The sequence below is a fragment of the Rhinatrema bivittatum genome, chromosome 5, assembly GCF_901001135.1.
Source record: "Rhinatrema bivittatum chromosome 5, aRhiBiv1.1, whole genome shotgun sequence".
Classification (NCBI taxonomy): domain Eukaryota; kingdom Metazoa; phylum Chordata; class Amphibia; order Gymnophiona; family Rhinatrematidae; genus Rhinatrema; species Rhinatrema bivittatum.
In genome coordinates, this window is record NC_042619.1 from 211,061,456 (window position 1) to 211,075,265 (window position 13,810).

General features: G+C 44.0%; 1 protein-coding gene across 1 annotated transcript in view; it reads right to left on the bottom strand.

Moving 5' to 3' along the window:
• The window catches only part of CFAP47 (cilia and flagella associated protein 47), a 1,765,744-nt gene that overhangs the window by 1,015,464 nt on the left and 736,470 nt on the right, over window positions 1-13,810 (bottom strand). The window contains exons 36-37 of the mRNA XM_029603108.1: window positions 6,535-6,669; window positions 2,222-2,334 (exon numbers count right to left, since the gene is read on the bottom strand). Of these exons, the coding sequence (XP_029458968.1) occupies window positions 2,222-2,334; window positions 6,535-6,669 (248 nt within the window). The remainder of the gene's footprint in view (window positions 1-2,221; window positions 2,335-6,534; window positions 6,670-13,810) is intronic.

Sequence of the window (13,810 nt, forward strand, 5' to 3'; positions counted from 1 at the left end):
CTACAACCCAAAAAAGAGATCTAGGTGTCATAGTGGATAACACATTGAAATTGTCGGTACAGTGTGCTGCGGCAGTCAAAAAAGCAAACAGAATGTTGGGAATTATTAGAAAGGGAATGGTGAATAAAACGGAAAATGTCATAATGCCTCTGTATCGCTCCATGGTGAGACCGCACCTTGAATACCTTGTACAATTCTGGTCTCCGCATCTCAAAAAAGATATAATTGCGATGGAGAAGGTACAGAGAAGGGCTACCAAAATGATAAGGGGAATGGAACAACTCCCCTATGAGGAAAGACTAAAGAGGTTAGGACTTTTCAGCTTGGAGAAGAGACGACTGAGGGGGGATATGATAGAGGTGTTTAAAATCATGAGAGATCTAGAAAGGGTAGATGTGAATCGGTTATTTACTCTTTCGGATAGTAGAAAGACTAGGGGGCACTCCATAAAGTTAGCATGGGGCACATTTAAAACTAATCGGAGAAAGTTCTTTTTTACTCAACGCACAATTAAACTCTGGAATTTGTTGCCAGAGGATGTGGTTAGTGCATTTAGTATAGCTGTGTTTAAAAAAGGATTGGATAAGTTCTTGGAGGAGAAGTCCATTACCTGCTATTAAGTTCACTTAGGGGCGGATTTTCAGAGCCCTGCTCACCTAAATCCGCCCGGATTTGGGTGGATTTAGGCGAGCAGGGCCCTGCGCACCGGTGAGCCTATTTTACATAGGCCTACTGGCGCGCGCAGAGCCCCGGGACTCGCGTAAGTCCCGGGGTTTTTGGAGGGGGCGTGTCGGGGGCGTGACCGAGCGCAGCGGCATTTTCGGGGCGTGTCGGCAGCGTTTTGGGGGCGGGTACGGGGGCATGGCTACGGCCCGGGGCGGTCCGGGGGCGTGGCCGCGCCCTCCGTACCCGCTCCCAGGTCGCGTCCCGGCGAGCAAGAGGCCCGCTGGCGCGCGGGGATTTACGCCTCCCTCTGGGAGGCGTAAATCCCCCGACAAAGGTAAGGGGGGGGCTTAGACAGGGCCGGGTGGGTGGGTTAGGTAGGGGAAGGGAGGGGAAGGTGAGGGGAGGGCAAAAGGAAGTTCCCTCCGAGGCCGCTCCGATTTCGGAGCGGCCTCGGAGGGAATGGGGGTAGGCTGCGCGGCTCGGCGCACGCCGGCTATACAAAATCAATAGCCTTGCGTGCGCCGATCCAGGTTTTTAGCAGATACGCGCGGCTCCGCGCGTATCTACTAAAATCCAGCTTACTTTTGCTTGCGCCTGATGCGCCAGCAAAAGTAGGCCAATTCGCGCTATTTGAAAATCTACCCCTTAGAGAATAACCACTGCCATTAGCAATGGTTACATGGAATAGACTTTTTTTGGGTACTTGCCAGGTTCTTATGGCCTGGATTGGCCACTGTTGGAAACAGGATGCTGGGCTTGATGGACCCTTGGTCTGACCCAGTATGGCATTTTCTTATGTTCTTATGTTCAACATTTGCCTTGTAGAGACCTGCAAGGATTTTTCCTGATATTTCTAGGCTCGCCCAGCAAAGGAGAAAAGGCTTTTAAACTCTTGCTTGGGGGGGCTTCTTTTGTTTTATGCTATCTCTGCAAATGTTTTGTAAAGGTAAGTTCAGATACCTTTATATTTTTTGCAACTGAGCAGCTACAATCCTTTCTCAGTGCTAGGAGAGTTATTACTTCTTCTCCAGTTCCAACTGATTCCTGATGTTATATCAAGACCAGAATTATTATATGGGGGTCCCTACTTGCTATAGGCCTTTCTTTAATTGGTTGCTTTATTTCTCCCTGTATACTCTTCTCCTTTGAGTGATCTCATGTTTCTTTATTATTGGGGATAATAATAATTATCTGAACAGTTTCTTATGTATATTATTGGATATAATTGTATACATAACTGGATACGATTTTTTTTCTTTGTTTCTGTTGTTATCCTAATTTTGCCGAAACAAAGTTTTGCTTTGCTTTGTTAATTTAAAATTGCATAAATAAAAAGTAAAAAAAAAAAAAGTGCTGTGAATGTTAAATGAATGCACATATGGCTTGTGCATCGTCACTGTGTCCAGATTAAAATGTTTTGACACCACAATCCTACTAAACACTTCTACATGAAAGAATTACTGTACAAATAAAGCATGGAACACCTGTCTGTTTTGCAAATGGGTTAAATCACTAGGGCTTCATAGCCATTGAAAATAAAAGGAAGGTTACTTACTTTGGACGAACGAACACGGTGTGCCCTACAGTCAACGAGAAGTCAGCTGCCTCACGGCCTATGAGTTTTGGAGTATAAACCAAAATTTTAAGGCTTTGGTTTTTCAGCTGCACCTATCACATTAATAGATACAAGACAATACTGTTGATTAGCAGTTATGGATACAACCTCATGGATTTTGAGTGAATGTCAGTCATAGAATCACAAGTCACCCAGGTTGGCAACATAAGAGCACTGGCACTAGGGATGTTAAATGAAGGAAAAATGTGACTCTAAACCAGGGCAGAACTAGCATTTGGATCATTTTCTCAAGGGCAATCACTCCCTGAAGCAACTACAAAAGCATCTATTTCTGACTGGCCAGAGAACAGCAGTGGCAACTAATGACTGCTTACTCCTATCTAGGGATGTGAATCGTTTTTTGACGATTTAAAATATCGTCCGATATATTTTAAATCGTCAAAAATCGTTAGGGCCACGATACAATACCAATTCCCCCGATTTATCGTTAAAAAATCGTAAATCGGGGGAAGGGGGAGGGCAGGAACTTACTTACTTGCCCTAAACCAATGGCAGGAAAACCGGCACACTAAAACCCCCTAAAACCCACCCCCGACCCTTTAAATTAAATCCCCCACCCTCCCGAAACCCCCCCAAATGCCTTAAATTACCTGGGGGTCCAGCGGCGGTCCGGAACGGGCTCCTGCAATTGAATTGTGTTGTCTTCAGCCGGCGCCATTTTGCAAAATGGCGGCCGCAAAATGGCGGCGGCCATAGACCAACACGATTCGACTGCAGGAGGTCGTTCCGGACCCCCGCTGGACTTTTGGCAAGTCTTGTGGGGGTCAGGAGGCCCCCCCAAGCTGGCCAAAAGTCCCTGGGGGTCCAGCGGGGGTCCAGGAGCGATCTCCTGCCGCGAATCGTTTTCCGTACGGAAAATGGCGCCGGCAGGAGATCGACTGCAGGAGGTCATTCAGCGGCGGTCCGGAACCCCCGCTGAACGACCTCCTGCAGTCGATCTCCTGCCGGCGCCATTTTCCGTACAGAAAACGATTCGCGGCAGGAGATCGCTCCCGGACCCCCGCTGGACCCCCAGGGACTTTTGGCCAGCTTGGGGGGCCTCCTGACCCCCACAAGACTTGCCAAAAGTCCAGCGGGGGTCCGGAACGACCTCCTGCAGTCGAATCGTGTTGGTCTATGGCCGCCGCCATTTTGCGGCCGCCATTTTGCAAAATGGCGCCGGCTGAAGACAACACAATTCAATTGCAGGAGCCCGTTCCGGACCGCCGCTGGACCCCCAGGTAATTTAAGGCATTTGGGGGGGGTTCGGGAGGGTGGGGGATTTAATTTAAAGGGTCGGGGTGGGTTTTAGGGGGTTTTAGTGTGCCGGTTTTCCTGCCATTGGTTTAGGGCAAGTAAGTACTTCCCTCCCAAAGTTGATGAAGTATTAAGGCATTTGGGGTGGGGGATTTAATTTAAAGGGTCGGGGGTGGGTTTTAGGGGGTTTTAGTGTGCCGGCTCACGATTTTAATGATTTTCACGATATTTTAAACACCCAAACGGCAACAATACGATTCCCTCCCCCTCCCAGCCGAAATCGATCGTTAAGACGATCAAGGACACGATTCACATCTCTACTCCTATCCACCCAACTTCAATCCTTTTAAGTAGCACAGGTCACATACATTTTATGAAGCTGGTATCAGGGAAGAAATGTCTACCTTTAATGAGAAATCATCTAAGGATGAAAAAGAAAGTGACATTTGCATGTGTAAAATGACAAGTCGTATCCAGGAAATAAAAACGAGAATAATGGAAGAATAAAAACCAGACACCATTTCTGCTGGACTCAAGCTATTCCACATGGTCATGAACCAGTCTAACTTGACAATGGGTTCCTTTGTTCTCAAAAGAGGCCTGGGATCACCCCATTCCAAGCACACACTTTTCCTACATAATTGTGTTAGGGAAATCATATTAATGCATGGAATGAGGTAAAACTAAGACTGGCTCAGATTATCCTGACAAAAATGGAGCAGCTTGGCAATCTTACTTGCTGAATAGCTGTATCTACTTTCTTTTGCCTCTCAGCCCCAGTACAGGAAACAGGATGAGTTCGAAAATGCGAGTAACAGCAGCCTCAGCTGATGCGCAGTGGCTTTTTTAAAGTAAATATTACTCCTACTTCTTTTATTTGGGGGAACATCTCTGGGTAAAACTGACAGAAATATACTGAGGATCCCTATACTGAAAAAAAATGAATAAAGCATTATGTAAGTGATAGCAATGAGGCTGATATTCAAATGCTACTTAGCCAGATAAGTAGGACTTACCAGCTAAGTGATGGCACTGAATACCCAGCTAGCTAAGCAGATAGCAGATAGTTAAGCTAGTTAAGCAGATAGCGGGAGAAGTTGTGGGCAGTTCGGGGAGGCACTACTTATCCAGTTAACTTCGCCGGATAAGTGGCGATTTTGACAGGGATCTTCATTAGCATAACCGTGCTGCTGAATATCCTATGTAAGTTAGCCAGATAAGTCTTATCCGGTTAATTTACATATACGTTTAGGTTTGAATACTGATCTCAATATGTCTGGCAGTGGACTTTATTATGAGAAAACTGCTCATGCTGATACAGTAGTTATATGTCCGAAATCAAGACTAACGTTCCACTTTGTAAAGTAAAATAAAATTAAAAGCTGATGATTTTGAAGGCAAATTTCTAAAGTCATATACCCATGAAAAGGGCTGTCTGAAAACTGCCCACTCTATATGCAGGTAAACATGCATACGGAGATCCACAACATGCAAACTTTCACTTCTGGTAAAAGCAGGTGGGATCAGGGGAAACAATGCACAGTGCTTTTGCATTTTCAAAACTTATGAACTCTGTTTTTCAGTGAAAATGTATCCCAAGAAGGGAGGATCTTCTGCCCCAATTTATCCTTTACTGGTTACATAGGAGGGAGGGAGGGGATCCCCAGCAGAACAGATCGAGTGAATGCACTGCCATGCAGAAGGTTTCCAGTTGCATCTCTTGGTTAGTCGGAGTTTGGGAGCGTTCACAGCCCCAGAGGGGAAGGGAGTCAGGGTCATTTCCTAAGGAGGATACCTACTAGCCAGATGCAACGCTCAAAACTGCAGGGTTCCGAAAGGAGTCCTGGTGCATGACCACTGCTTTACAGCCATCTTTGCAATTTCTGGGCTAAACATAAATTGGGATGGGATGGAAAATAATGGAAAAAATCCCTGGGTAGTTGCCAATGAAGGCTCCTGGCACCAGAGCTCAGCCCTGGTTCTGATTCAGTTGGAAGTACAAAGGAGCAAGAAGAGATGGCCTGATCCAAAAAAAAGAGGGGAGGGAGGCAGAACGGATTGGACTGTGGGATCTCTTTCTTTTTTAAAAGACTATCAGGAGGGAGGAACAGAGAGATGATCAGGCTACAAGAACACTTTGTTTTCAAGCACATTCAGAAAATGGGAGATTTCAATGGCAGGTACTCTAAGGGGGAGCAGATCCAGACCTGGGTATTCTTTTTTAATTACAGTCAGAAGATAAAATGGCCAGCCAGAATTAGGCCTGCTATTACAATATCTTCATTTGGCCAACTAAATTAGATGATTAGCATTAAAATCAGCACTAGCCACCTACCTTTCTCCCCCGAACCCACCCAGAATTTTGCCACCTACTGAAACTTGGCTGTTAGCTTGGTCATTTTTCAAAGGTTGTGGTCTAGCCCGCAAAGTCCACATTCAGCTGGCAAGATCCCTTTGAAAACTGAGCTTGGTGTCTTTATTAAGAAAATGAATAATTTCTCTGCAAGCACATTTTGTGAGTGTCACTATAGCACTGCATGTAATTTGTTTCAATTCAGATTATAAAGTCAAATTTCTTCTGGCGACTCTATGCTACTTTGGAGATTAATTTTTACTTAACTAGCCCTGCTCTGTCTATAATATTGCACTAAAAGAAATACAAAAAAAAAACTTTTGTTGCATGCAAGCAAGAAATAGCTGCCATTGTTGATTAAACCCCAAAATGAAGTTAATTCATTTAAAGGGCCATTTTGTATCAAAGTACCCTTTTAAAAAAAGTAGTGGCAGCTTGTTTCAACTTATTATTGCATAGTCAGGTTCTGCACAATCATATTTCATAAATTAGCTGAAACATTCCTGTGTACATAGAGTTTGTTGTTTTAGTTGGTCATTAACTCAAAAATGTAACCTCTCTGTCCTAACAACTTTGCTCCTGAGACCCTACACCACATTGCACCCACAAATGATATCTTACATTACAGAGAATCAAACTGTACCTGTTTCACTATGGTGGCGTGCAGAGAACCATGAAACTCAACAACCTTCTCTGGCAAGTACATAGGCAGCTTTTCATACAAATAGACACAAAGCAGGAGCATCATGATTGGGTTTGCATCACAGATGTCAGTGGCCTGTTTCCAGTGAAAGAAGAATAGATAAACCATGTAACATATTAAAGATAATCATTCCCTGGCCTATCCCTCTCTGCATACTTGATGTTATCAGACTCTCATCATGCAACATATGCTCTCACAGCTCTTTCTAGGGGCAACTGTCAAATGGATTTCTATGGGTAAGAGGGTGTTCACCTGTGGAAAAACTGCCCTCAAAGGAGCTTCACAGACGGCAGGTTTCAGGTAGGCCTCCAGAGGAACGCAGGGGGATGTCATTTTGAAATCCCTGTGCATTCTTTCTCCTTCTTTCTCCCACATATTTTGCACCTGCAAAAACATGGAGTTAAGACTGCCCATTGCACTGGGCCACAAGATGAATTTCCCTCTGAAAACCAGCTTGCAGGCTCAGGGGCAAGCTCCAGGAGCACTTTAAAAACTGGACTACAGATGCAGTGCTTTGCAGCTTTGTGACAGAGCACTCTCTGCATCTGATTAATGCCTGGCACTGCAGCAGAAGCATTTAGCACAGCCTTCTTCAAAACTCAGCCAACTTCATGCTACTAGCCGGCACGTAGAGCAGAGACATCAGCCCCAAAGTGAATGCAGCAAACTACTCGCAGGCCACTCATTCTCTGTAATGAGTCTGATGGTTTTAGAACATAAGAACATAGGTCTTGCCATACTGAGTGAGACCAAAGGTCCATCAAGCCCAGAAAGTATCCTGTTTCCAACAGTGGCCAAGCCAGGTCACAAATACCTGGCAGGATCCCTTGGGGAGGTTAGATTCTATGCTGCTTTTTCCGGGGATAAGCAGTGGATTTCCCCACGTCCACCTTAATCATGGTATATGAACTTTTCCTCTTGGAACTGGTCCAAACCGTTCTTAAACACAGCTACACTAATAGCTTTCACCATATCATCTGGTAACGAATTTCAGAGTTTAATTAAACATTGAGTAAAAACATATTTTCTTTTGTTAGTTTTAAATGTATCACCTAGTAACTTCAATGTATGTCCCCTGGTCTTTGTACTCTTTGAAAGAATAAACAACTGATTAACGTTTACTCGTTCCAACTTCCATTCCACTCATTTTATAAACCTCTATCATATCTCCCCTCAGCTGTCTCTTCTCCAGGTTGAAGAGTCCTAACCTCTTTAGCCATTCCTTCATCCCCTTTATCATTTTGGTCCTCCTTCTCTGTACCTTTTCTAATTCTGCTAAATCGTTTTTCAGATGTGGTGACCAGAAGTGCACACAATACTCAAGATGAGGTCGTACCATGGAGCGATACAGAGGCATTATGATATTCTCTGTTTTATTCTCCATTCCATTCCTAATAATTCCTAGCATTCTATTTGCTTTCTTGGCTGCTGCTGCACACTGAGCAGAAGATTTCAATGTATTATCAACAATGACACTTAGATCCCTTTCCTGAATGGTGACGCCTAACATGGAACCTTGCATTACTTTGTACTTGTTCACATTAAATTTCATTAACCATTTGCATGCGCAGTCTCCCAGTTTTGCAGTGTCCCCTTGCAATTTCTCACAATACACTTGCAATTTAACCACTTTGAATAATTTTGTGTCATTGGCAAATCTGATTACCTTACTTGTTAACATTTCCAGGTCATTTATAAATATATTAAAAAGCAGGGGTCCCAGTACAGATCCCTGGTGTACTCTACTATTCACCTTTTTCCATTGGGAAAATTTACCATTTAGCCCTACTCTCTGTTTTCTATCTTTTAACTAGTTGGCAATGCACAATAGGACACTGCCCCCTATCCCATGACTTTTTAATTTTCTAAGAAGTCTCTCATGAGGGACTTTGTCAAATGCATTCTGGAAAGCCAGATACACTATATCAACTGGCTCACCTATATCCACATGTTATGCCCTCAAAAAAATGTAGCAGATTTGTGAGCAAGACTTCCCGTGGCTAAAACCATGTTGGTTTTGTCTCATTAAACTGTGCTTATCTATATGTTCAGCAATTTTGTTCTTTATGATAGTTTCTATCATTTTACCTGGCACAGATTTCAGACTCACTGGTCTGTAGTTTCCCAGATCACCCCTTTATCCCCTTTTAAAAATTGTTCTTACGGTGGCAACCCTCCATTAATAAATTCTGCAATTTAGTGGTCTGTACTTTTTCTTTGGCTCCGCTATGCAGGGATCAATATAAGGTTGAAAAAACATTGTTACAGAGGCATTTGATAATGACCAAATGGAAGAATTTCCCATTTCAGCACTGAATCGATTCAGACAAAGTGAAGTTGCTTACCCGTAACAGGTATTCTCCTAGGACAGCTGGATGTTAGTTCTCACACATGGGTGACATCATTGGATGGAGCCCGGCTCAGAAAACATGTCAAAGTTTCTAGAAACTTCCTCCACTTCAAAGCATAAGTTTCTAGAAACTTTGACTGGCACACTGAGCATGCCCAGCATGCCACTATCCACACGTCCACACAGGGTCTCTCCTCAGTCTCTTAAGTAGATCACGGAAAAATAAACAACAAACCAGGAGAATCCAACTCTGCGGGGTAGCGGGCAGGCTTCCTGAGGAATAACATCCTGCTGTCCTAGGAGAACACCTGTTACAGGTAAGCAACTTTGCTTTCTCCTAGGACAAGCAGGATGGTAGTCCTCACATGTGGTGAATCACTAGCTACAGGCTAGACCCAAGACCAATGGGACCAACAGACACCAAACTAGGTGCCAACGGGCACAACAACAGAGGTGCTGTTGGGAACATTGGGAACAGCCTGAACCCAAAATAGGGCCATAGATAGGAAGAGTTGGATTCATGGCTGAAAAAGATTTGTGAGCACAGACTGGCCAAATCTGATATCAGGACGCCCATCCCTGACCAGAGAGTAATGAGCCATGAAGGTATGGAGAGAACTCCACATCGCAGCCTTGCAGATCTTCCCCATGGAAACCTCATGCAGATGGGCCGATTCAGTAAAGTCCGCGGGAGAGCGGGCAAATGCTCTCCCGGCGCACACACAGGCCACTCTCCTGTGCACGCGATTCAGTATGCTAATTAGGCCCGGCAGTAAAACCAGGTAAAAGGAGCAGCGGCTGTCAGCGGGTTTGACAGCCGATGCTCAATTTTGCCGGCGCCAGTTCTCGAGCCAGCTGACAGCCACGGACGCCAGCAAAATTGAGCATCCGGTTTTTGACCCGACAGCCGCGGGCCAACTTCAAATTTATTTATTTATTTTTACTTCTGGAAAGTTTCGGGACCTCCAACTTAATATCACCATGATATTAAGGCGGAGGGTGCACAGAAAAGCAGAAATTAGCGCCTACCTGTTCCAGTCCTGTTCCAGCATCCTCCTGTTCCAGCATCTTCCTCTTCCAGTGTCCTCCTCTTCCAGTGTCCTCCTGTTCCAGAGTCCTTCTGTTCCAACGTCTGTCTGTACCTGTGTTCCCCCAGGTACAGACAGACTCTCTCTGGTACTGACCTCTGCCTGTTCTTGACTATGCTGATCGCTGCCCGGATACTGACCTCTGCCTGCCTGCTCGACCATGTCTGACCTCTGGAACTTGACCTCTGCTTTGGCTGACTACTTTCGGACTGACCTTTGGAACTTGACCTCTGCTTTGGCTGACTACTTTCGGACTGACCTTTGTAATTTGACCTCTGCTATCACTGACCATGCCTCCTCGATTCTGGCCTTGCTCCTAGCCTTGTCATCACAGACACTCTTCTGGCCTTCTCTGATCCCTCAGGCCTCCAGCCTACACGTTGACCGCGCACCCTTGATCCTGGTGGGCACACCTTTGTACTTCCTTTCTGGGAGATCCTGCGAGGCCCACCTAGGTCCAAGCAGCCCAGGTCCCCAAGGCTCCACTGGGGGGGACCGTGGGCTTCCAGTGGTGAAGCTCCATTTAGCCTCTTTCTCCTCCTGTGCTCCGCCTCCTGGAAGCAGGTGCTTCCTGGGCCCGACCAGGGAGCCATCCTACACTGCTCCAGGACAAGGGTCCACCTCCAAGTGCAACAAGAGAGTATAGATGGCAGATATCTGGACTCTTGGAGATTACTGCAGTTCCTGGGAATGCATGACAGCTTATTGCCAAACTCACATTTCACTTGGTTTGTGGGGTTTAATATAATGGATGAAATTTCACATTCTATGCATTTTGTGCACTATCGCCATTTAACATGCAGTAAATTCTGTTTACCATGTTTTATCGCGCTAGTACCGCTTAGCAAATGACCCCTTAAATTAGCTCAATCTGGCTGGTTGAATTTTGAATGTCTAGATTTGGCTGAATTTTCAGCTGAAAACCTAGTTGGTGAGGTTCAGCTCAAACTTTTCCTACAGATAACAGGTCAACATTAACCAATTAGCTTGTCTACTCAGCAGCTGTTTGAAAAGTGATGCCAAATGTCCAGCATAGTTTTCTGGTATTAATTATTATTCTATTTCTGTCAAATATTTCCCAAATCCAGTTTTTCCATTTTTAAAAACTCAAAAGAAGAAGAACTGCACTGTGTGAAGGAAAGAAATGCTGACGGTAAGATATGTGCAAAATGTGTCTAATGCAGCACATTTCAGCTACAGTGTCATTTTGTTTTGGCTTGGACAGCAAATTGAAACCTACATATGCCTTCATAAATAAATTGCTATAGAAGTTTCATCAGCACACATTATCTTTTTCATAAAGGACAAAAAGGCTGCACACTCCTGAATAAAATCCCCTTTATGTCTGTCCCAAAGAACACTCAAGCACTTTTTGTCATATGGATTCCTTCACATGAAAACTCAAGCTACTGCAGAACATAAAGACTTCACAAATATTAATGCCGTCCATCCAACCTTTGTACTGTTATGTGTATGAATTCTTTTCATTCATTAAAAAGAGCAGTGCTTCTTTCACCCACAACATATATCTATTAAGAAATTAACAGGATCATTTATCAAAATGCATTATGGCATTAACGCCATAACGCAAATGCAAATTTTTGAGGCGGGCGGGATCAGAGTTTGGGCAGGTTTTAGTTTAATTAGGGGCCATATCACACAGTTTTAACACCAGAAATAACTACACCTTTTTCCCTGGTGTTAAGCTGTGTGATATGCCCAAATGCAATTTGCAATAAATTTTTGAAAGTGTCAGTCCTCTCCCAGCTGGCGAGGACTGACACTTGATGGCTGCTGTGAAGCCCAACCAGGTGAGGTTAGTAGGAAGAATGCCAGGGACTTTCTCTTTCAGAACAATGTCAGTGCACTATCCTGTAGGCATGACTTGCCATGTTCCTCTTCATGCATGAAAAACCAAATTCTTTAAAATGTGCCTATGCTTTTAACAATACTATATATTACTAAATTCTGGTTCATTTTGGTAAAAAATATGGTATTAAGCCTTGGTGCTAGAGGCAGTCCTCCATTTATAACATAGTTTTTATAGGACAATCAGCTTCACATTATGTTTCAACTTAAAATACATTTTTTAGGATCCAGTCATGTCTTAAGTCTGTGGATTACCTATACACATTTACATTCTTAAATCTCATTTGCAGACATCACATGATTTTAGTCGCCAGTCTTGAGTCATGAGTCCTCTCTGGTAAAACCATGTTGTCTCAGAGTACATCAATTGGGTGACTAGATAAGTTAGCGGGTTGGCAATGGATATAATGTACTTGAATTTCAGAAAAGCTTTTGATCCATTTGTTTGGTTGAATATATTTTTAACAGAATTGATTTTTGACAGGCTAATTTTTTTAATTTACGAAAGAACTAAAAACAATTTATGTTTCAAAAACAGGGAAATAAAAATCTTATGAGATATAAATGTACTTGGGCTGCACTGTAGGAATGTACTTCTTCTACCTATTGTCATAAGCACATACGGTACATCGTACTTACATAGAACAGGAACCTGCTATACAGTGCAGAAGTTCAAAGGAATTACATCTATTAACTAAAAGAAGGAATTGAAGGGTTGGACAACAAATTATGAATATTCCCTTCACAGACAAATGCACTATAAACTATTCTTATCCTTAAAAGGGGGCAAAGATATTCTGCACATTCAAGGCAATTAACACTAAGCTTAATCACCAAGGAGGATTCTTTTCCCCTTTGATCACTTAAAGTGGATAGCTCTTCTATCTTATTTTTTTTAAAAGCCTCTATCTTTCAAAATGCCTGGTTCATTTCAGAATAGACAGTAAAACAATATTTGGTTCATATCCAGTACACTCAAAATCAACTAAGTCAAATATTTTGGAATTAATTATATCTCCAAATAGCTATGGCTTTATACTGACTTGGGTCATAATATGAAGACCCACTAGGAAAATTATTAGCACACAATATAAAATAAACCTGTCCATCTGACTGGATAAATGTCACATCAGGACATGCTGGTGAGGTAAAGTTTCTAGACAAAATGAAGCAGCTGGTCCAGGAACCAATATGAGGGAAAGCTATTTTAGACCTAATCCTTGGTGGAATGCAGAGTTTGGTGCAAAAGATAATAGTACTGGGGTCACTGGGATTAGTGACCATAATGTGATCAAATGTGACTTAGTAACTGGAGGGGAGAACATTAAGAAAACTACTGCTTTAACATTTAACAAAGACTATGCTAAAATGAGGAAAACAAAAATTGAAAAGGTACAGCTGCAAAAGTTAAGTGCTTACATCAGGCATGGGCATTGTTTAAAAATAACATCTTACTAACTTAGGCCTAGATTTACTAACCTACCGCAGCATCGTGAATCCCGCGGTAACAGGGGGCAGGATGGCGAAGCGAGGGGCGGTCCTGTGATAGCCGGTAGCGATCGCACCTCTGCGGTGCAATTGCTGCCGGCGTCCCACCGAATAACTACACCTTTTATGGTCATCAGAGAATTGTGCAACCTGCGCACGCCGAGCAGCCTGCCTCCGTTCCCTCCGATTTTGCAGACACCTTATTTCGTGGAGTTACACCTGCCTCTGGGCATTCTGCGCGCCACCGGATCCCTGCCCCGGCATAGGGCACTGTGCCAGAGCACTCAGCCCCACTCCCAGACTGCCGTCATGCCTCCGGCCCTGCCCACAGACCACCCACGGGCCGACGCCACGCCCCAGGCCCGCCGCCATGTTCCCGGACACGCCCATGGCCAGCCCCTTATTCGAAGTCCCAGGACAT